Source organism: Durio zibethinus, chromosome 14 (genome assembly GCF_047325235.1).
Source record: "Durio zibethinus cultivar Kanyao isolate XHJ-2024 chromosome 14, ASM4732523v1, whole genome shotgun sequence".
Classification (NCBI taxonomy): domain Eukaryota; kingdom Viridiplantae; phylum Streptophyta; class Magnoliopsida; order Malvales; family Malvaceae; genus Durio; species Durio zibethinus.
The window spans coordinates 25,607,115-25,627,346 of record NC_143175.1 but is presented as its reverse complement, the minus strand read 5'-3'; the positions used below and the strand labels follow the sequence as shown (position 1 = coordinate 25,627,346).

The window sequence follows — 20,232 nt, the reverse complement described above, 5'->3', positions numbered from 1 at the left end:
AGCTGAAATGCAGGGACAAGTCAAGGAATAACATGATTGCTAAATGCTAGTACCATGTTGTAGTATTGATTCTATTTGAACTGTATATAGCAAAACACAACTGTGCCCTCTGGTTTCTCGGTAGGCTGTTTATTGGGGGATGTTTGCGTGCTAGCGGATCCAGCTTGAGTCTGAAACTGGTTCAAACAACTTTCTTCAACAATTCCCTTCAAAAAAAGAGCTGATATGACTGGCCAGAAGCTCTTTTCTTTTCTACTTAAAGGGAGTAATCGAGGGAACATGAATAGTTATTTTCTTTCAGCAAACAGTGTATAACCTCAGGGAAAAGGCATTCTTCGCTTCGTACGTTAAAAGCCCGGCAATGATTTGGTTCTTGGATTTAGACACATCTACAACTATGATACATCCACTTCGATTCCAGAGAAGGACCGCCGGCTCCCCATCCCCTTGCTTTCTTTCGCTCCTTGGTTTCTTTCTGATCTTCACCAGCTGACCAAACGCAAAGCCAAATTTTCTCTCTCTTGCATAATGTTTAAGTGCATTTGAGCGTTTGAAGGGGGAAGGGAGGGGGTCCTATCTAGTGGGTCAGACATCTGTAGAAAGAGGAGTATCTGTTAAAGCTAATAAGGAAACAAGACATTAAAAAGGCAAAGCAGCAAATACCTTTGCGTAGGTTGCTTTCCATGCCTGGCCTAGTAGGCCCCCAGGGTAAACACCCGTATCCTGCGCCAAAGATCGGCTGACCCAACATGACGACATGTAAATTTCTCGAATATTCATTCAAAACAACCGCCTGCATTTCCTTCTGTATATATACATTTAACTTGAGAAGGACCCCTACCAAGCGTCAACAAGTACTCAAAATTAATCAAACTTGTCTCCAAGTTACAAGTGCTAGTGTTGCTAATGGAGTACCTTCCCTCTGCTAACATTTGCTCATCATTTATTGAGGGGTCTTCTTCAGTGACAAACAGCAACAGCAGCAAAGAGAAGAAGAAGGCTGGCAAAAAGACCAAAGGTGCGGTAAAGCTATCGACTGATCCACAAAGTGTGGCGGCTAGAGAAAGGAGGCACCGAATCAGTGACCGTTTCAAGATCTTGCAGAGCATGGTTCCTGGTGGAACTAAGATGGACACTGTGTCCATGCTTGATGAAGCTATACATTATGTAAAGTTCCTCAAAACTCAGATATGGCTTCACCAAGCAATGATCAACTTCGTAGATGATGACTCGTCTCTCTCCTTTCCTATCTCTTTTCCTGTTCAAGGAAATATTTACCCATTAAACACTAACCAAAACCCTGCGGCAGTTCAACCATCACAGCTGCAGCCATTACCGAATTCTTGCTTCCAAGTTGACCAACGAGCCATGCCTTATGATTTATTCATGAAAAATCAATAAGCTTCTCTCCTTATTCCTATGGATGTGTATGGGTCGTTATAAGGCAATATTTCACTCGTTCTATTGTTGTTTAGAATATTTATCAAGGGGGATGTATGAATATGATAAAACCTTGTAACAAAGTTTAATGTATCTGGTATCAAGGACGAATTTGCTCTTCATGTTCCGTTCTTAATTGAACTTTCAATATCTAAGCGTTTGGCTGTTAATAATAGTTCTTGAAAAATATTAGCTCTTCACTTCGAGAAAGAACGTATAGTTTATTTATCTGTTTTCTGAGTAAATACTTTATAACAAAATCGTGTCTCATTTCATAAGTTTTAAACTTTTTTGAGGATTCCATCAATGTTTTTTCTTTCAGAATTCAATGATAAAGTCCAAACACATGTACAAGCTCATGTATATTGTCTATATACGTAGGAATATTATACATGGTTTATATAATTAGAATTTGGCGAACCCCAATTAAATAAATTTATGAATATCAATACAAAGAACTTTACCATCTTTAATTACTCTTTTTGTATATACTTTTTTAAGGAGTAGTTAAACTATGAGAGGAAATTTGAATTTAAAACAATATCCTTTTAAAAATAAAAGTAGACAACTTTTTTTTTTTTTTTTGAATACGTTATTAGTGTTGTTATATTTTGAAAAGAAAATGAAGTTCAAATTATTAAGATTTTGATTTGGAAGCAATAATGTGGGAATTATTAGCCTACATTTTGGTTCATTTACCTTCCAATTTATCCAAAAACTTTCCCTATTAATCTTTAAATACCATTATCAAGTAGACATACTTTTGATTTGGTCGAGATTGTTGCTGGTCTTAGGAAGCAGTGCTAGCTTTGCGGGTCCAATCCCTTCCCGTTTGAACTTTTTTTTTTTTAGCTTTTATAAAATAAAATTGTATCTTTGTATTTTCTTTCTCAAACATTTAAGATCGAAGCTGAAAATATGGTCAAAAAGAAAATTTAATGCGAACTGGTTAGAAATTCAAATTTTGGAATCTTAAACTAACCCTTTTGTATATCTAATAATAAAGACAAGTAACACATGCATGGATGATGTTTATTACACAACCTACTTCTGGATTTGTATAGTTAATTTTGTTTTTTTGTTCCATTCATCCTTTAATAAGTTGTCCAAAATTTTCAGGACATCTAAAAATTTCATTTTAGATTTCTTTCGGAAAGTATTTTATAATTTGTTTGTTGCTTGTCCTGAAAACTTTAACCCACATTCCCAACAGCTATGGGCTTTAATTAACAAAATATTGCTAGATCGGAGAGCATACTAATTAATGGGCTCCGTAGCAGTTAGAACATGAAAAGGTCCAACATTCCCTCGATCGAGTCATGAAATGGCAACGTTCGACCGATCAGGAACAGGGAAACGTTTTTTGTGCGGGACTGGTGTAAGAACTAGAAAGGGAAGGAACGAGGGCGCTGTCCTTTAGGTGCGTAGACGGATTCAAGGCCTTTGACATATGCACATAAAGAGAATGGAAAATTGTCGTATCCTAAAATCCGTTAGTGTTATTGGTACTCAGGTACTGGTTTTGAAAATTCTGATCTCTATCGTGCATAAATTTCTTAACTAGTCTATGATTCCTGAACCAAAATTATTGTTATTGTCCTACTGTGTATTTGCTTCTGACGGAAGTTAAGTAGCAGGCAGATAGAGCTTGTGAGTGTGAGTATGTTGAGAGGAAAAGTTGCTTTGAATTGTTCACTGAGGATCCATAATTACATTTTAGTCTCATCACCCCCTTTCCAGGGTTATACAAAACAGACAGATCCTGTGACTGAGTATATTGAGAGGAAAAGTTACTTTGAATTATTTACTGAGGATCCGAAATTACACGTTCATTTCTCCTTCATAACCCCTTTCCTGGGTGTTGATTCTTTCTGTATGTATATATGTACAAAACATACAAACAAAACAAAAAATGAAGGGTCTAAGGAGAAAAGGAAGAAGAGATGGAAGAAGGAGATAAATATGGTGAATCGTAGCAGGTACAATTTAGGTCATGAATTGCTTTCTTCCGGGTATTGTCAAGTTTGGAGCAAAACACACAATACCTCCCGCGAAATTCTTCGTGATTACCCTGGCTTTCTTCGTTTTCATCATCATTGCCCGTGTTGTCTTCTTCAAGATTTTCATTTCCCTCAACCTTTGCATCATCAGGATGTGTGCATGTCAGACCCACCTTTGGAAGGATGACCTCAAGGATTTTGTCAACATTGTCATCAACCCATTTACTTACTCTCTTCCAAAATATTAAGGGTGCAACAAATGTGGCTGCCCCTACACCAAAGCCCAGCCCAATGAATATGAACTGCCAATCAAATCCATGTGTTGATCGAGATTCTGGTGCGGTATGTGTTTCCTGTGAAGGTGCAATTGCACATTGTGTTTTTAGAGGAGGCCCACACAATCCTGTGTTCTTCTCAAATGAAGCTTCTGAAAATGATTGAAGCTGGGTGCCCGTTGGGATCGGTCCTACTAGCTTATTGTTTGAGATGTTGAGATATGAAAGGAAATTGAGGTTTACTAGCTGGAAAGGGATCTCACCATCTAAGGTGTTACTTGAGAGGTCTAAGGATTCAAGCTGTGACAAGTTTCCTATAAATGGTGGAATTGACCCTGTGAAAGCATTATGTGAAAAGTTAAGCACATAAAGTGCTTTGAATGTTCCAATCACTTCTGGTATTGGCCCTCCAAACTTGTTGCATGAAATGTCAATGGAGGTAAAGACAGTTAGAATCTTCAGCAGCTCCAACTCTAAACCTTTGACCGTAACTGTTATTGCATCCTGATAATAAAATTGATTGAATTGTAGGACCTTAAAATGGAGATGTTTAAGCTTTGATTGGGCCTCGTCTTCATCAGCTTGCATGGTCTCCCAGGTCAACAAGCATGTTTCATGTAGTCTACCACTAAAACCGTTGGAAGCTAAGTCAACAATCTGAAGCATCTGCCAGGGGCTCTTCTTCCCAAGGCAATGAATGTTCCCATAAAATTTATTGGCTCGTAAAACAAGAACACGCAACGTGGATATACTCTTCAAATGGCATGGGAATGTATCATTGATCTGATTGTTTCCAAGGTCTAAAACCTCCAACATTTTGCAATTGGCCAAGGATTTTGGAACTTTTCCTTGCAGTAAGTTTCGATTGAGATCTAGAGTTTGTAACCCACAGCCTTGCGGAAATGTATCAGGAATTACACCATTCAGATTGTTTCTCCTTAGATTCAGCACCCTAAGGGACAAACTCTTCTGAGTCAGGCATTGAGGGATTGACCCACTCAGGGAATTATTAGACAGATCAAGTACTTTAAGATATATAATGCTGCATATCGACCTGGGGATACTCCCTCGAAATTTATTACTCGAGAGAGAGAAGAAATAAGTGTAACTGAGGTACTCACCAATCTCAGCCAGTAAAACAGAGCTGAAATTATTGTTCGAGTAATCCAGATAGGTGGCATATCGTGGAGGAAATGGCATTTGCCCTTGCAGCTGATTGCCATGAAGGTCAAGAACACTAAGACTAGAATTTATATTCTGCAAAGGTCCTTCGAATTCTACAAGAAAGTTCTGAGAAAGATTTAGGTGTCGAAGACTTCTGGCTTCCCAAATCCATTTGGGTATTCTCCCATGGATATTGTTGTTTGAAAGGTCCAGATAAAGTAATCTAGACTGATTTTTCAAGAAATCAGGGAATTTCGTTAAGTTGCAAGAAGCCAACTTCAATGTGGTAATGTTGAGGAAGGAAGGCAAGGAAGGATTAGTATCACTGGCATTAACAGACAACTGGTTATGCGAGAGATCAAGACTGGAAAGATTTCTCAGGTTCTGAATGGCCCTTAGTGGTATAAAACCACTGAAGTTGTTTGAAGAAAGTGACAATATCTTGAGACCTTGGAGTTCAAATACAACCCTTGGAAGTGGCCCTTGTAGCTTATTGCTACTAAGATCAAGAGTATCTAGCGAAGAGGGCTCACGATGGAGGTTAACAAGGCTATCACTGAATTGATTTTGTGAAAGTAAAATCTTCTGCAGTGTTGGAATGCCGAATAAAGTTGGTGGGATTGTTCCACTGAAGTTGTTGTTTCGTAAGTCAATACTTACTAGCTTAGAAAACCCTGACCAATCAGTGGAATGAATTGTGCCATTTAACTGTGTAAGATTTCTTGATGATGAGACCGATGGCAATGGACCAGAAAAATTGTTGGATGAAAAATCCAGATAGACAAGCTGTGTAAGTTTGAGCATTGATTCTGGTATTGGTCCACTGAAATTGCAACGTGCAAGTTCTAGTCTTGTCAATTTTCCAAGGTTACCAATAGATTCTGGTAGTTGCCCCCCAAAATTTGTGTCACTAAGCAGCAATGTCTGAAGGGATGCATTCAGAGAAAAATTTAGAAAAGAACCTTGGAGTAATTTGTTGTTGGACAAATCAAGAGTCTGTAATGTAGTTGCATGCAGGATTTCTTCTGGAAATCTTCCAGTCAGGCCAGTAGTACTAAGATGAAGGGAAGTTAAATTTCGGAATTCTGCAAAGAATTTTGGAAGCGGAGCAGACAATTTGTTGGCGTCCAATCGGATGACTGAGAGAGACCGAAGCTTGGAAAATGAAGAATCTATAGGTCCTGAAAGATTACAGTTGGACATACTCAACACTTGCAAATTGGTCAGTGACGATAACGCCTGACACCACTCATTTCCCCTAGCTGATATATTTACGCCGTCAAGATAGAGAAATCTTAGCCTCGTGAGATTTCGAACAAGCATCTCCAGGTTTGGCTTCTCAAGTTTCAAGTACGCTCCGAGATATAAATTTGCAGATAAGTCAAGAGTAACCAACCTTGTCATGCGTGAAATCTCAGCTGGAATTTGCCCTTTAAAGCCAGCATTTGACAAATTAAGATAACTCACATTTGCAAACTTGTCAAACCCAGGAGGAAAAACGAAGATGAGTTTGTTATAAGCCAAATTGAGTCGCTGCAGATGCTGAAGACGGAAAATACTACTTGATTTGTCAATTGCACCTGAAATTAATCGGTTGCTCAAATCAAGGCCGACGACCCGACCACCTGCATCGCAACTTACTCCATACCAAGAACAGCAATCCGTGCTTTGATTCCAATTCACTAGCTTTCCTAATGAAGTAGAATTGAAGCTGTTTTTCAATCCGATCAACAACGGTCTCTGATCGCTTTGACATTGGCCTGAAACTAAAACTAAACTGATGCTAAAGAAAACTGCTACAAGCCATGAAAAGAGTGAAATCCTCATTGGTAACAATAACGAGAGATATACATACAACTAGTAATTATGAAGAAGATATAAAAGGAAGTAGGTTGAGGAAGGATGCAGGCCCAGAAGTATAAGGTTTTGGCATATCCTGTTCGAGTGGAGTGGTGACCGACCAAAGACCAACCCCTTTGGCGAAAGGACGGCAACCAAAAGTGTAGAATGGGGGAGGGGAAGCCGGGGGGGGAGCCAGACAGAGAACCGTCAAAGGTAAACTTTGTGTCTTGTTGTTTGTTGTATACTTTTACATATCAGTACAATGTGTATAAGACGCGTTCTTTTATTATATTGTTGAAGACTTTGACTCAAGACTGTCTGTATCTTTTATTATGTTTGAAGTTTTAGCAAACTTTGAAAAATCAAACAAAGACTTGACTGGCGTTGATGCAAAGCTGCCTTGTTTCTTCTTTTTCTCAGTTGCTTTTAAACCAATTTTTTTTTTTTTTATAAAGGCATGAAGTCATTACATATTGGCTATTGACAGTGACACAGTGTCTTTTTTGTTTGTTAAGTCTTTTACTATATGAACTGAAATGAGACGGTAACGCTAAAACTTTTCCATCTCATAATCCTTATTATTATTTATTTATTTTTTCAAAGTTTGAAACCTTAGGATTAAGCAGTCCCTCAAGACTTATTCACAGTTAATTACAAATATATAATTTTGTTTTCTTATTGGCAGAGATTTTGCTTCATTCTATCTTGAAACAGGGAAAACTAAAAGTAAAAAGTTACTAAACAAATAGTATCGTTTTCATGGTGTGAAAAAACTAACCCATTGTTACAATTTTCAGGCCCTACCCCACCATTCTGATTTTAACGTAAGCAAAAGAAGCAAATACTGAAAGAAAAAACTCAACTATTAATGTGGCAAGTAAATAAAAGGCTCTTGGATTTTACAAAATGAAAGAGTAAGAAAAGGATTTTTAGAGTCCTGTTTGGTGTCTATCCACTAGCCTAGCCAAGGCAAGATAATTCCTCTAACTTTAAACAAACCTTGTGATAAAATTATGCTTGCCTGTTAAAGATGTTGCCATTCCTGCTACAAGTCCACGTTGTCTGCGTCGTCATGCTTATTTTTTTTCATGTAAAATATGTTCAAAAAACCTCGACCGACGCCTTGAATTATTCAAAGTTATTGATTATGGCAACAATTGCTGCAGTATTATGCAATACTCGGCGATCCAAGAGAGAAAAAATTTGTTAAATATTTTTACTTAAATTATGTTATATAATTATATTAATAAAAAAAATTAATTAATTTATTATTTACCACATGTACCAATCTGTTTAAATAAATATTTATTATTTAATTATCCTCTATGATGTATGATAAATAAATATTTTTTTATTAATACGATTATGTTATAAGATTTAAATAAAAAATATATATTTACATAAAAAAATTATTTCATATAATTTTTTATTCGATCAAAAAAATTATATAAATTAATTACGCATATATCATTTTTATTCAAATTATATTAAGTAATTATATTATTTTAAAAAGTTAATTATTTATTATAAAACAATTAATAAATTTATTGAAATAAAAATTTATCATTCAATTATCATATATGATCTGTAATAATTAATAAAACTTTTTAATAATATAATTACATGATATAATTTAAATAAAAATAACATAATTATTTCATAAATTTTTTAAGAAATATAAACATATCGTTTAATACTGAAAAAAAAAAGAAAAAAAAATATTGTGGACCTCTCTCATGGCCATACGGCTAATAAAAATTTATGTGTCAAATCCCAACGATCTCAATGTTGTCAAATCATTTAACGATAAAAAGCTAACTTTGCTAACAACTGAATCAAAATTTTAGATCTCGAAAAATAGAGATAGAGTTAATATTGAAATCTTTATTGGGAGATTAAATTGGTATTTTGATATAATTTATTGATTTAATTGATTAAAATTTTTATTTTTTTGTGAAAAAATTTTAAATTTAAATTTTATCGATAATTATTTATTAAGATCATCTCAAATGTATTATTTATAATTATTTATTTTAAATTATCAAATATGATATATTTTAATTTGATTTCAAAAGCTAAATGATCTATTTAATTTTAACTTTTTCTTAAAAAAAAAAAAAAAGACGTAACGACAAATAACATAATTTGATCTTAAATTATAATGATTTATTTATTCATTTGGACCCGTTTAAACAACTTCTTTAATTTTTGGCCCAATTCGACATTTTTAATTTGAAGGTGGATTTGTCACTCGGCCTTCAGGCCTAGCACTCGTGGAGTTCTATGCATTTTCATATAGGCTAGTGAAAAACTGGCCTAATTTATGGCCCAACTAATAGAGAATTGTTGAAGGTGGATCTGGATCGGGTCAAGCTCAGGCCCTAGGTTTTATACTATAATAGTGGTGTTAATGGAAAGCCCTTCGATTGACTACTAACTACTAACTAGGCAAGAGTGTTGAGTAGATTTAGGCTCTTATCAGATGATACAGGAATCAGGGAACATGAAACACGCTGTTGCCAGTGGATTATGACTCATGAATAGGGACTTTAGTTGAGATTATGAACAGAGTCACATGGTGGTGGAAGTCATCGAAAAACTTAATGATTTGTTTTTTAAACTTATTTTTTTATAAAATTTTTGTAAGAACGAAGATTGTGCAACTTTTTTAATCAAAATATCAGGTCTACTTTTTCTGTTATTGCGGCTGCATGTATGCGGAATCCCTCCAGGCAACTTTTTTTAATAAATCTATGCTGGTCAATTTCAATTAACAAGTAATTACCATTGCATAGAAAGGAAAACAAAAATGCAGTTGTAACTTACTAAACTTGTAACCAACATTTTACAGTTGAAATTTCCGAAGAGCTCAAGACTGTTATGAGCTCAAAATTTTAATAGATTGACGACTAAGAGAGCTGCCACGATAAGTTATAAGTTCGATGACAAATTACTAAAGAAAAAAATGCAATGCATCTATTTCGAGAATCGTTCCTTCTATGAGGGATTTGAAATTTCATTTATGCAATTTTTTTCATAATTGTCTACCTTTCTAACTCTTCACTTTTTGGGGGTTCACTCACAAATAGGGGCCTTGGGCCTTGGCGTGAAAAAATAAGTCCATTTCCCAGCAACCAAGCAGATAGCCAAGGGAAGCGAGGGGGTCCAATCATAGGAATAGTCGGGGAAACTAAACTGTTCTACATCGGAACAAGCATTGGAAGCTTGCAAGAGAGTCTTGATCTTGAACAGTTAGTCGCATAGAATTGCTGGAAAAAAAGCTGATCAACGATGGAAATGGACATCGACGGCACCTGTAAACCAAAAGGTATTTGCATTTTTCCTGGTCCTATCATTCAATCTTATTCTCAAATTATATCATCGTACAAATTACTTAAACTGTATTGTCTATGTCTGTGTTTTTTTTTTTCTTTAAACAAGAAAAAGAAGGTGAACAAGAGAAGGGAAGGGGGAAGCCGATCCTGGTATTATTGGTGGGCGCACCAGGAAGCGGCAAGTCCACTTTTTGCGAGAACGTCATGCGGGCCTCTTTATGTCCCTGGGTTCGCATCTGCCAGGTTTCTATCTTTCTCTGCTTAATTTCATCATTAATGGAAATCCGTTGTTTTAAATTATGATTTTATATGATGTATTAAATTCATGTTGTATATGTCACCCATTTCTTTTACAATTATAAAATCGTAATTGTAGTATTGCTTGCCAGATTGCATTTTTTTTTAGTTAAATGAGTTATTACTGTCATGTGAGTTATTAAGGTTAGTAAGACTATATCAAGGGTGGAATTTCATGTGATGTTTTGAATCTTTATCGTTGCCAATTATAATGACAATGAATTAGTGCCGCTGCTAGCAAGTGAAGTGTGTTAAATGTTATTAAGATTGTATTTGCTTTCTCTTGCAGGATACTATTAATAATGGCAAAGCTGGGACAAAGGCACAGTGCTTACAGAGTGCAGCCACTTCACTGAAGGAGGGCAAGAATGTGTTTATTGATAGATGCAACTTGGATAAAGAGCAGCGGGTGGATTTTGTGAAATTTGGTGGTCCCCAAGTGGAGGTGCATGCTGTGGTGCTTGACCTCCCTGCGAAGCTTTGTATATCTCGTATAGTTAAACGTACCGGACATGAGGGAAATCTGCAAGGTGGAAAAGCTGCAGCAGTTGTGAACAGAATGCTGCAAAACAAAGAATTGCCAAAGTTGTCTGAAGGTTTCTCTCGAATCACATTTTGCCTGAACGAGACTGATGTTCAAGCTGCTCGTAGCATGTACACTGCACTCAGCCCTTTGGACACCCTTCCACATGGTTGTTTTGGTCAGAAGAACCCAAATGCCAAAACTCAACTTGGCATATTGAAGTTCTTAAAGCGACCCCATGAAACTAATAGTCAGGATTCTGTGCCTTCTCGACTTACCAAGGAAAAGTGTCCGTGCAGTGAAACAAAAGAAACTGTTTCATCATTGTCTGGTGCAGCTAGTCAGAAGATAAAGGTCAGTGAAGACCCAATGGCAGATTCTAGTAGTCAGCATGATTATGATGTTCCTACTCTGGCATTTCTGTCTATTTCTACAGCAGATTTCCAATTCAACCTTGGGAAGGCGTCTGACATTATTGTTGAGAAAGTAGAGGAATTCATGGATAAGCTTGGTAATGCCAGGCTTGTTTTAGTAGACTTGACTCATGGATCAAAAGTTTTGTCCTTGGTTAGGGCTAAAGCTGCACAAAAGAACATCGACTCCAAAAGGTTCTTCACATTTGTAGGAGATATAACTAGACTTTATTCAGATGGAGGTCTGCATTGCAATGTAATAGCTAATGCTGCCAACTGGTAAGTCTTTTGTATATATAATTTATATGTCTGACGTGCAATGACTGAGTAAATAAGGTGCTTGAAATTTCTGCTACTAGCCATGTTTCATTTTTTTAAGTTCTTCGGGTTTCCTGGTAGAGAAACCCATTTGTGGGAAATGCCTGAGATTTTGGCCTACACAATTGTTAATGGCTATGCAGAAAGATTAGTTTCTGGTTTTAATCGATGGGTTTAATAAAATGTAACTTGTTTTATACGTTGTCTTCTAAGATATCGAATTTGATTTTAATCAGTTAAACCTTCTGGCTGGTTCTCTCTGTCTGACATGAAAAATACTGTTGTTGCTCTTTGAGGATCTCACAACTAGTTAAAATAACATGAGTAGTTCTGAAAGTATTTCTAGCCCCTGTGGGGATGAAATGTGTTATACCTGCTTTATAATGCCAATACTCTCTGAACGTAAACATGATACTTGTCACACAGGACTTTTTTTTTTTATGGATGTATACTGAAAGATTATCCTGTTCAGGCGCCTGAAACCTGGAGGTGGAGGTGTGAATGCTGCAGTCTTCAATGCTGGTGGTCCGGCTCTAGAGGCTGCAACCAAGAATCAGGCTATATCTCTTCTCCCAGGGAATGCTGTAGTTGTTCCTCTCCCTTCAACTTCTCCTTTGTATAGTAGGGAAGGTGTGACACATGTAATACATGTTCTTGGACCAAATATGAACCCAGAGAGACCAAATTGCCTCAACAATGACTATATCAAAGGCTGCAAAATTCTTCAAGATGCCTACTCGTCACTCTTTGAAGGGTTTTTATCTATAGCTAAGACCCAAGTGAAGTTTCCCACGAGAAGCAGTAGAAATATTCTGCCTGGGCCTTCTGTACCAGAAGATAAGATTAGTGGAACTATGACTAAATCCTGGGCTCCATGGGTTCAATCTCTATATAACATTGCAATGCAGCCTGAGAAGTATAAGGATGAAGTGCTGGAGGCATTAGATGATGTTGTTGTATTAAATGATATGTATCCAAAGGTAAAATATCTGCTGACTTCTTCCCGCCTCTCTTCTCTTTGGATAATTTTTAACAAATAGAGGGATGGATTCTTTTTTTCCTTTTTTAAGGCAAAACGGCATCTTTTGGTGTTGGCAAGATTTGAAGGTCTTGATTGCTTGGCAGATGCACATAAAGAGCACCTTCAGTTGTTAGTGACAATGCAAGAAGTGGGTTTGAAGTGGGCCAATAAGTTCTTGCATGAAGATGCATCATTTGTCTTCCGCCTTGGATATCACTCGGTATGCTAAACACTTTTTGCTTCTTCTAATTTTTTTTTGTTTGCGTAGTTTTAGGTCTGATAAACTTATGCAACTCTCAGTGAAAGACTGAAATTCCGTCTTGGAAATTGTAAGCTGGTAGTCATGGTGTTTCCTGAGCTTGGGCAGTTTATCCTTGCCTTTTAGCATGAAAAGAACCTTAGTTGCATGTGCTGCCTGATGTAGACCTCACTTTGGAATGAACCCAGAAGTTGGTGGAGTACCAAACAAAGGACATCTTCTGATTAGATTCACTTTTATGCAACATCCAGTTACTGTAACTAGAATGCATACATGCAGATGCAGAGGTTGAGGGAAGGCCGAAAGAGTATAGGTTGTATTCTTGTAGATGTGAACAAAGAGATTCTGTTATGGCCTAATATATTTATGATAAAGTACTAAAGACTGATAGCTAAAGTATTTTAGGACAATTGTTTAACATTCATGAAAAAAGGATTAAGAATAGGGTATTTTGGATTTATGGTCATGCGTGTAGGAGAATCTGGCATTCTATGCATCTGATTGCAATTAACGTACCCATGTGTCTTGGTCTGTGTATACTTCATCTTCCAATCTTCAATGATTGACGGATATTGGAAAACACCATTTGAAAATATGGTTTCTTGCCTGCTTCCTCCTGCAGGTCCCTTCAATGAGACAACTGCACCTGCATGTTATTAGCCAAGATTTTGAGTCCAAATGTCTCAAGAATAAGAAGCATTGGAACTCCTTCAATACTGCTTTTTTCCGTGATTCTGTAGATGTAATTGAGGAAGTTAGTAATCATGGAAAAGCAACATTACAAGATAACAACAGACTGTTGTCAATGGAGTTGCGTTGCCATCGGTGCAGAAGTGCACACCCTAACATTCCCAGGCTAAAATCACATATCAGCAACTGCCAAGCTCCTTTCCCTGCTGCTCTGCAGAAAAATGGTCGTCTAATTCTTACACAAAGTAACTCGGGCTGTGACCCTTAGGTGTCTATAGCCATGCTTCCCAGAGATTTTGCTGTATATACTATGAAAAATACTGGATAAAGTATCCAATTGTGCTGATGTTTGCCCGAGAAACAAATCTGTGACTAATGCCTCTTTTTGTCAAGTAATGAAAGAACGAGTGGGGACGATGAAGTTCCAAAAAGGTTCTCTCTTGTTCATTCATGTTGACTGTTGCTAAATCTCATTTGATTTTGTTAAGCATGATTGGACGCATGTTACGTTAATGGTGATAAACCCATACGGTGTTAAGCCCTCAACAAAGCCGCAAATGACGTTAATGTCTATGTTTTGGGTTATTAAAGTGGGCTAACAGTGATTCTTCTGGTGTTATAGTAAACACTTTAAAACTGGACTAGAAAATTTTCTCTTCTCACGTAGAACCCCAGATACTTGGATATAATCCACAAAAGTCATGTTTGCATGTTTTCCATGGAATATTCACGCGACAAATGCTGCATAAGTCTAGGAAAACCAGTTTTACTTCGTTGGAAAATTTTACCAGTTCTTTTGCTTATCAATCAACATCTGACGTGAATGAAATATCTTCATGCAGCCAATGTTTTTTTGTCTGAATAAGAGGCCAGAATTGATTGTACTGGAACATATTATATTCATAGGACCCAGTGCTTTTTAAGCTTTCGATATGATCCATATAATCAGTTTTTCTACAGTCCAATGTTAAAAAGCTTAAAAAAATCTGCTTCTAAAGGCAAGTCGCATCCTTTTGACACCACCAAATTTTAATGCATTACACATTGAACCGTTTGCGATCGCTAGAAATTACCTTTCAATATCTCATGAGAAAAAGGAAAGAAAATCTTTGTTGCATTTTTGGTGGGTCAATCTATCAGAAATTTGGATAGGCAGGTTAATCAACCGTATGCTACACGTTCCCATGGCCTTTCGGTCTTTATCATGTCATGTAGTCCCTTCTTTACCTGTCAATTCTGAGCTTTTGCTCTCGCTCTGGACTAATCATCAAATTTAGCAAAGACCACAAGAAATGAAACAAAAACATTCATTACTAGAAATGAAATTGAAAGTAAATGTACACAAACATCCGCGAGCAATCCCCATATTCAGCATAATGTTGAAAATACAGAATTTAATCCACACAGTTATGCGAGTAATTCTCATGTACTTGAAGGTTAAAGCTAATAGCATTCCATGCCAGCGCCTAGAGTTTACTGAGGATTTGGGGGACGGCTATTAGCAGCAGAGACCCTAGAGCCCCATTCCAACAGCTCTTTGCTAGTATCATCCTTGTGAACTATCACCTCAATGAAACATAAGCAATCCTTCTTCGCTCCTGTTGCCGTCTTAATTGCTTCAATGAGCTCTTCCTCACAAAAGACCTGAAACAGGAACAAATTTATAGACATCAGCATTCATCTATGTAAGGAATTTGATTTGATACATTTGAGCAATGTACCAAGTTTGAATTGACTCACCTTGGCTGTCCAGCACTTGCCTTCATCATTATGAATTGCATCTACCAAGCCAGTGTAGTTCCAATTCTTGATCACATTGTATGGTCCATCATGAATCTCAACTTCAATGGTGTAACCACCATTGTTTATCAGAAAGATTATGGTTTTCTGTCCACACCGCAGCATTGTTGACACATCTTGTGCGGTCACCTATTGAACCAACCACCAAAAATATTATAAACAACCGAATGAATTTAACAGCACTTTGGTATTATTTGACTTCTTTTCCCACGCAAAAATATCATAATTAATGATCAAAAAATGACCACACATACCTGGAAACTACCATCACCAATACAAGCAATTACACGTTTCTCTGGAACAGCCTGTGCATACCCCAGAGTGGCACCAACTGACCACCCAATTGATCCATACTGCATTTGGAATTCATACCTGCAAAACAATTCGAATTCAATGTCAAATTCAAAACCCTAAATTTTTTCTTCCTATATGTGGCTTTTGATTCCTAGCCTAGACTAAGTTGGGGATTCACATAAGCTAAAAAAGTTTATCCTCTAATACTCACCCACATCCTCTAGGCAATTTCAGTTTCTGGCAGTTAAACCAAGAATCCCCTGTTTCAGCAATCACGGCAGTTTCACTAGAGAGCATCTTCTGAATGTGTTGAAACAGAACATTAACCCTCAAAGGCTCTTTAGGTGCTGCCTTCAAAGGATGACCCTCGGGAATAAAAATCCTGTGGTAATTCTCATAAGCAGTATTATTGTGCTTGAGCCTCCTGGCGAGTTCTCTAAGAAAATCTTTCATCAAAACACAACCAAATGAAGGCCCATTAGCAATCACTACCCGATCAGGCTGCACAATAATTGCCTTCTCTCTCTTAAGTAGCAAGGAGTACCCAACAGAACTATAGTCATTGAAAATAGGTCCAGCGAATAAGTAAGCATCAGCAGATTCAACGATCTCAGCACAAAAAGCAGTGCTAACGGCACCCCAGTAGGTCCCAATGAAATGAGGATGTTGCTCAGGAACCAGCCCTTTAGCTGATGGCATCACCGCCAGGGCGTAGCCACTAGCATCAGCCAACTCAACAAAAGCCTCACATGCCTTAGCAACACGCAGCTTAGGTCCACCTACTAAAACCGGTTTCACAGCCTTGTTCAAGAACTCTGCGGTTGCCTCCACTGCCGCCTCTAACCCCATCTTATTGCTCAATCTACACACAATACCCAAAAATAAACAAAAACATTTCCTTGACGTAAAAGTTAATCACTAAATAATCTTGAGCTTGAAAAGATAAAAAATTTACTTTGGAGAGAGTGAAAACGGAACAGGGTCGAGGCTAAAAGTGGGGTGAGGAATTGCAGGCAAGTTGCAGCTGATACTGATATAAACAGGCTTGCTTTCTTTCAAAGCAGTTGAAATAGCTGTATCGATCAATTCATGAGCATCCTCCAAGTTATTCACCACAGCCTAGTAAACACCAAACACTCCATATTTATCATCTTCCTAATCAAAACCAAAACAACAACAAAATTATAAAAGCAGGGGAAAGAAAGAGAGATTATTACCTGATAGCAAGTAACAGTCTGGAAGCATCTAAGCTCTTGGCTAAAGTCAGGCAACCCAATCGTATGGTGAAGAATCCTGTTAGTTCCACAGTCATTGGAGTTTGGTCCACCCACAACGCAAATAAGAGGCAGATTCTCACTATAAGCACCAGCAATCGCGTTCAAAACGCTGAGCCCACCAACAGTAAACGTCACAACGCAGGCACCAACGCCACGAGACCTGGCGTAACCATCAGCGGCATATCCGGCGTTAAGTTCGTTACAGCAGCCGATCAGGTTAAGCCCAGGCTCAGCTATCAAATGGTCAAGCAAAGTCAAGTTAAAATCCCCTGGAACAGAGAATACGTCGTTTACTCCAATCTGAACAAGCCGTCTAGCTAAGTGACGGCCGAGAGTGGCTTCTGAGGAGTTGATAGCGGTGGGTGAAACGGAGTTTTGAATGGTAACAACGGCGCCCTTGGGTGGACTGGCAACATCGTTGCAAGTCGGTTTACAGATGTCGAGTGATCCAATCGTAATATCCATTTTGAAAAAGATATTTTTCACCGCTTTGGCAATCAAGAGTTGATCTGGTGAAGATAACTGTAGAGAGAAAGATAGAAAAAGCTTGATTTTTTTTTTTTTCTGTTTCAATAAAATTGGGAAATTTGTCTTAATGTGAAATGGAAAACAATGGGGGAGGAATTTATAAAGGCAAATACTGACCGGTAAATGATACTGCGGGCGGTTTTCTGGAGAGATGATATTGGTTTAGTTTCTATGGATTCCAATTTCACTCGTACTAAAATTACTTTTGCGATAGACACCAGAAAGAATGTCTGCCATGGAACGTGAGAAACGCGCTCTCATTTAATTATTGTTAGTAGTATCCACTAATTAATTGCCTAAATATGAATGACATTAACTGACCTATGACTATGAGCTCGGCAATACAAAATTGTTCTTTCTAAAAAGCAGCATGTGAAGTTATTATTTGCTAATAAAATGGACTATTATTTTTTAATTTTCATTCAAAGGGAATGATGCTTTTTTTTTTTTTGGTTAAATGCAGAATCTTTTTGGAACAAGGTTGCTGATTACCCATTAATCTAACTTGTTTTTTCTTTTTCTTTTTTTTTAATTTTGGTGTTTCTGATTTAATAAAATTATAATTATTAAGGCTAGATTTATATATACACGGACAGGTGCAAAAGCCAACGGTGGCATACGGCGTCAATTGAAGCTTCAACTGAAACACGTAGACATTTTGGTCGCTGAGCTGCACCATGGTTTTTGAACGCTTTACTGCTTAGCACTTGTTTATTTATTTCACCTGTTTCTCCCCTGTTTTGCCTTCTTTGGGCGCGTGCTCTGAGTCATTCTATAAATCCAACTTTCATTACAAAAGAGACAAAAACCTTTCAATGATAATGGTGCCCTAATTTAGGTTGAAAAAACCAGGAGCAAAACAAGTTTTCCACTGGAACCATCCAAAATCCCACTGGTTTTGGAAACCATATGAGTTGGCTGGGAATTCCACCATTTGAAAAACTTTTGTTCTTTATACAAAGGAGATTCGTGTCCTACAAGGACTGATGAAATGTTATTTCCTTTTATTACAATTAATGTTTTTATTAATTTTATAATTATTTAATTATAATAAAAAATTTATTTACAAATTATAATTAAAAAATTATATAAAATTTTCATCATTTGTAAATATAAATCTCATATAAATTTTTAATAAAATTTATATAATTTTTTAAATAAAATTTCATATAATTTTAAATTATAATAATTAATTATAACATAATAATTATTAATGATATGCTAAAAAAAAGGACTAATAATTCATGAAAAAAATTAAACGGTACGTACGATGGAGCATGTGTTTGTGATGCAAAACGTGGCATTACACAACGCTGCCACAACGAGAATGAAGAAGCGCGAGCTAACCCGATAATTCGAATTAATTTTAAATATTAAATATATATTAAGTTTAAATTAAAATTTAAATAAAAATTAAATCGAATTAAATTATATATTTTTAATTTATATATTTTTTTTAATTTTATAAAATAAAAATAATAATTTTATATTAAATTTTATTTAAATATATTAAAATAATATACAAATATAAAAAAATTAAAAATTAAAAATCGATAAATCAAATATAACATAATTGATAAAATTTAATTCAGTTTAATTCGGATCGAAAAAAATTTTAGTTTAAATTTTAATTAAATTTAAAATTTTTATAATATTATATAATATATAAAAAAATTAAATTGAATTTAATTCAAAATCACTTATAACTAGCCAAGTTGTTTCCACTGTTTCAAACTGCACACCTACCAGAGCTTAAGCTTAAGTCATAAAAATTGCAAATTTTCTATTGACATTTGCATTATTTCATAGCTCAGGTTTCTGTATGCCATTTCAAACACTAAGAAAGGCAAATTCTTTTGAATTTGTTTTCTTTTAGTATTTCCTTTGTCAATTCAGTTCCAAAATCCAACTTTTCTACTCCGTGACATTGGAAAGTGTAGTCAAGTTTTTTTAGAAAATTTTATTAATAATTACTAGAGAATAATTAACTTGTTATGTATATATATATATACACTTATGTAAGTGAAACATAAGTGCAGAGCGTGAAAGCTCATTTACCGTGGATGAAGCGAGAAGGAAGGCGCAAGAAAGCTGTAGGCTTCTGAAACAATGGTCAATAAGGTGGTTGAGCCATTTATAACATAAGCTGTAAAGTTTCTTGCTTTAGGCACAGATCCGGGACAATCACGAGGCAAGGACAAGGTGGAAAAGTGAACAACTGAGGAAGCCTTGTTTGAATTGTACTCTACAGGAATTATTCGAAGTAAATTGTTTGAAAACATAAATGATTAAAAAAACGGTACTAAAAAAGAACAAAATCTGTACTACTACATTATCTACATAACACATAATAACAAATGATTTTTCTTAAAATAATAGTTATATATTATAATAATAATAATAATTGACATGCCTATCTATCAGATACTGAAGACGCCAGAAGAAAGAAACTGGTCGTGTTCAAATTGAAGTTTTGATTTCGTAGTGGAAATGGGAGGACACCTGGTATTCCTTATGTTTGTTCAAAACTTTGTTACGTTGATTTAGGGTTTGAATTGTACACGTCTGCACCTCTTAATTGTTCGTTGCAAAGGAGTTGAATCTTAGGTCTTCTAAAGGCATAGCAAACCTCTCTCAGCAGCATTTTAGCTCGGAAGGACGGAAAAAGGTTAACCTCAACAGCATGTTCTTTTTGGGCCTCCCTGGATTTTTATCTCTCTATTAGCCTGAAAGCAAGCCCTAAAACTTAAGACTCC

At 36.3% G+C, this 20,232-nt stretch overlaps 4 protein-coding genes across 5 annotated transcripts; 2 read left to right on the top strand and 2 right to left on the bottom strand.

Annotated features, from left to right (window-relative positions):
- Positions 1-832: 832 nt before the first annotated feature.
- On the top strand, positions 833-1,532 carry LOC111295228 (transcription factor bHLH140-like). The gene has a single exon (XM_022888630.2). It carries the CDS (start codon positions 907-909, stop codon positions 1,399-1,401), a length of 495 nt encoding a protein of 164 aa, XP_022744365.1. The 5' UTR covers positions 833-906; the 3' UTR covers positions 1,402-1,532.
- A 1,685-nt stretch (positions 1,533-3,217) lies between these two features.
- Positions 3,218-7,072, bottom strand: LOC111295224 (receptor-like protein 7). The gene has a single exon (XM_022888627.2). It carries the CDS (start codon positions 6,704-6,706, stop codon positions 3,362-3,364), a length of 3,345 nt encoding a protein of 1,114 aa, XP_022744362.2. The 5' UTR covers positions 6,707-7,072; the 3' UTR covers positions 3,218-3,361.
- A 2,718-nt stretch (positions 7,073-9,790) lies between these two features.
- Positions 9,791-14,028, top strand: LOC111295225 (transcription factor bHLH140-like). 2 transcript variants are annotated; one of them, XM_022888628.2, is made up of 6 exons: positions 9,791-10,049; positions 10,163-10,299; positions 10,643-11,568; positions 12,080-12,587; positions 12,678-12,848; positions 13,510-14,028. In XM_022888628.2, exons 1-6 carry the CDS (start codon positions 10,013-10,015, stop codon positions 13,843-13,845), a joined length of 2,115 nt encoding a protein of 704 aa, XP_022744363.2. In that variant the 5' UTR covers positions 9,791-10,012; the 3' UTR covers positions 13,846-14,028. The 2 variants fall into 2 exon arrangements, with proteins under 2 accessions (XP_022744363.2, XP_089600297.1); XM_089744171.1 differs by lacking the exon at positions 13,510-14,028 and adding an exon at positions 12,929-13,402.
- Positions 14,029-14,870: 842 nt separating this feature from the next.
- LOC111295226 (pyruvate decarboxylase 2) lies at positions 14,871-17,547 on the bottom strand. The gene is made up of 6 exons (XM_022888629.2): positions 16,889-17,547; positions 16,627-16,790; positions 15,883-16,533; positions 15,632-15,749; positions 15,318-15,506; positions 14,871-15,221 (listed from the first exon to the last, which is right to left on the bottom strand). The coding sequence occupies exons 1-6, from the start codon at positions 17,411-17,413 to the stop codon at positions 15,051-15,053; spliced, it is 1,818 nt and encodes a 605-aa protein (XP_022744364.2). The 5' UTR covers positions 17,414-17,547; the 3' UTR covers positions 14,871-15,050.
- Between the last annotated feature and the right edge of the window lie 2,685 nt (positions 17,548-20,232).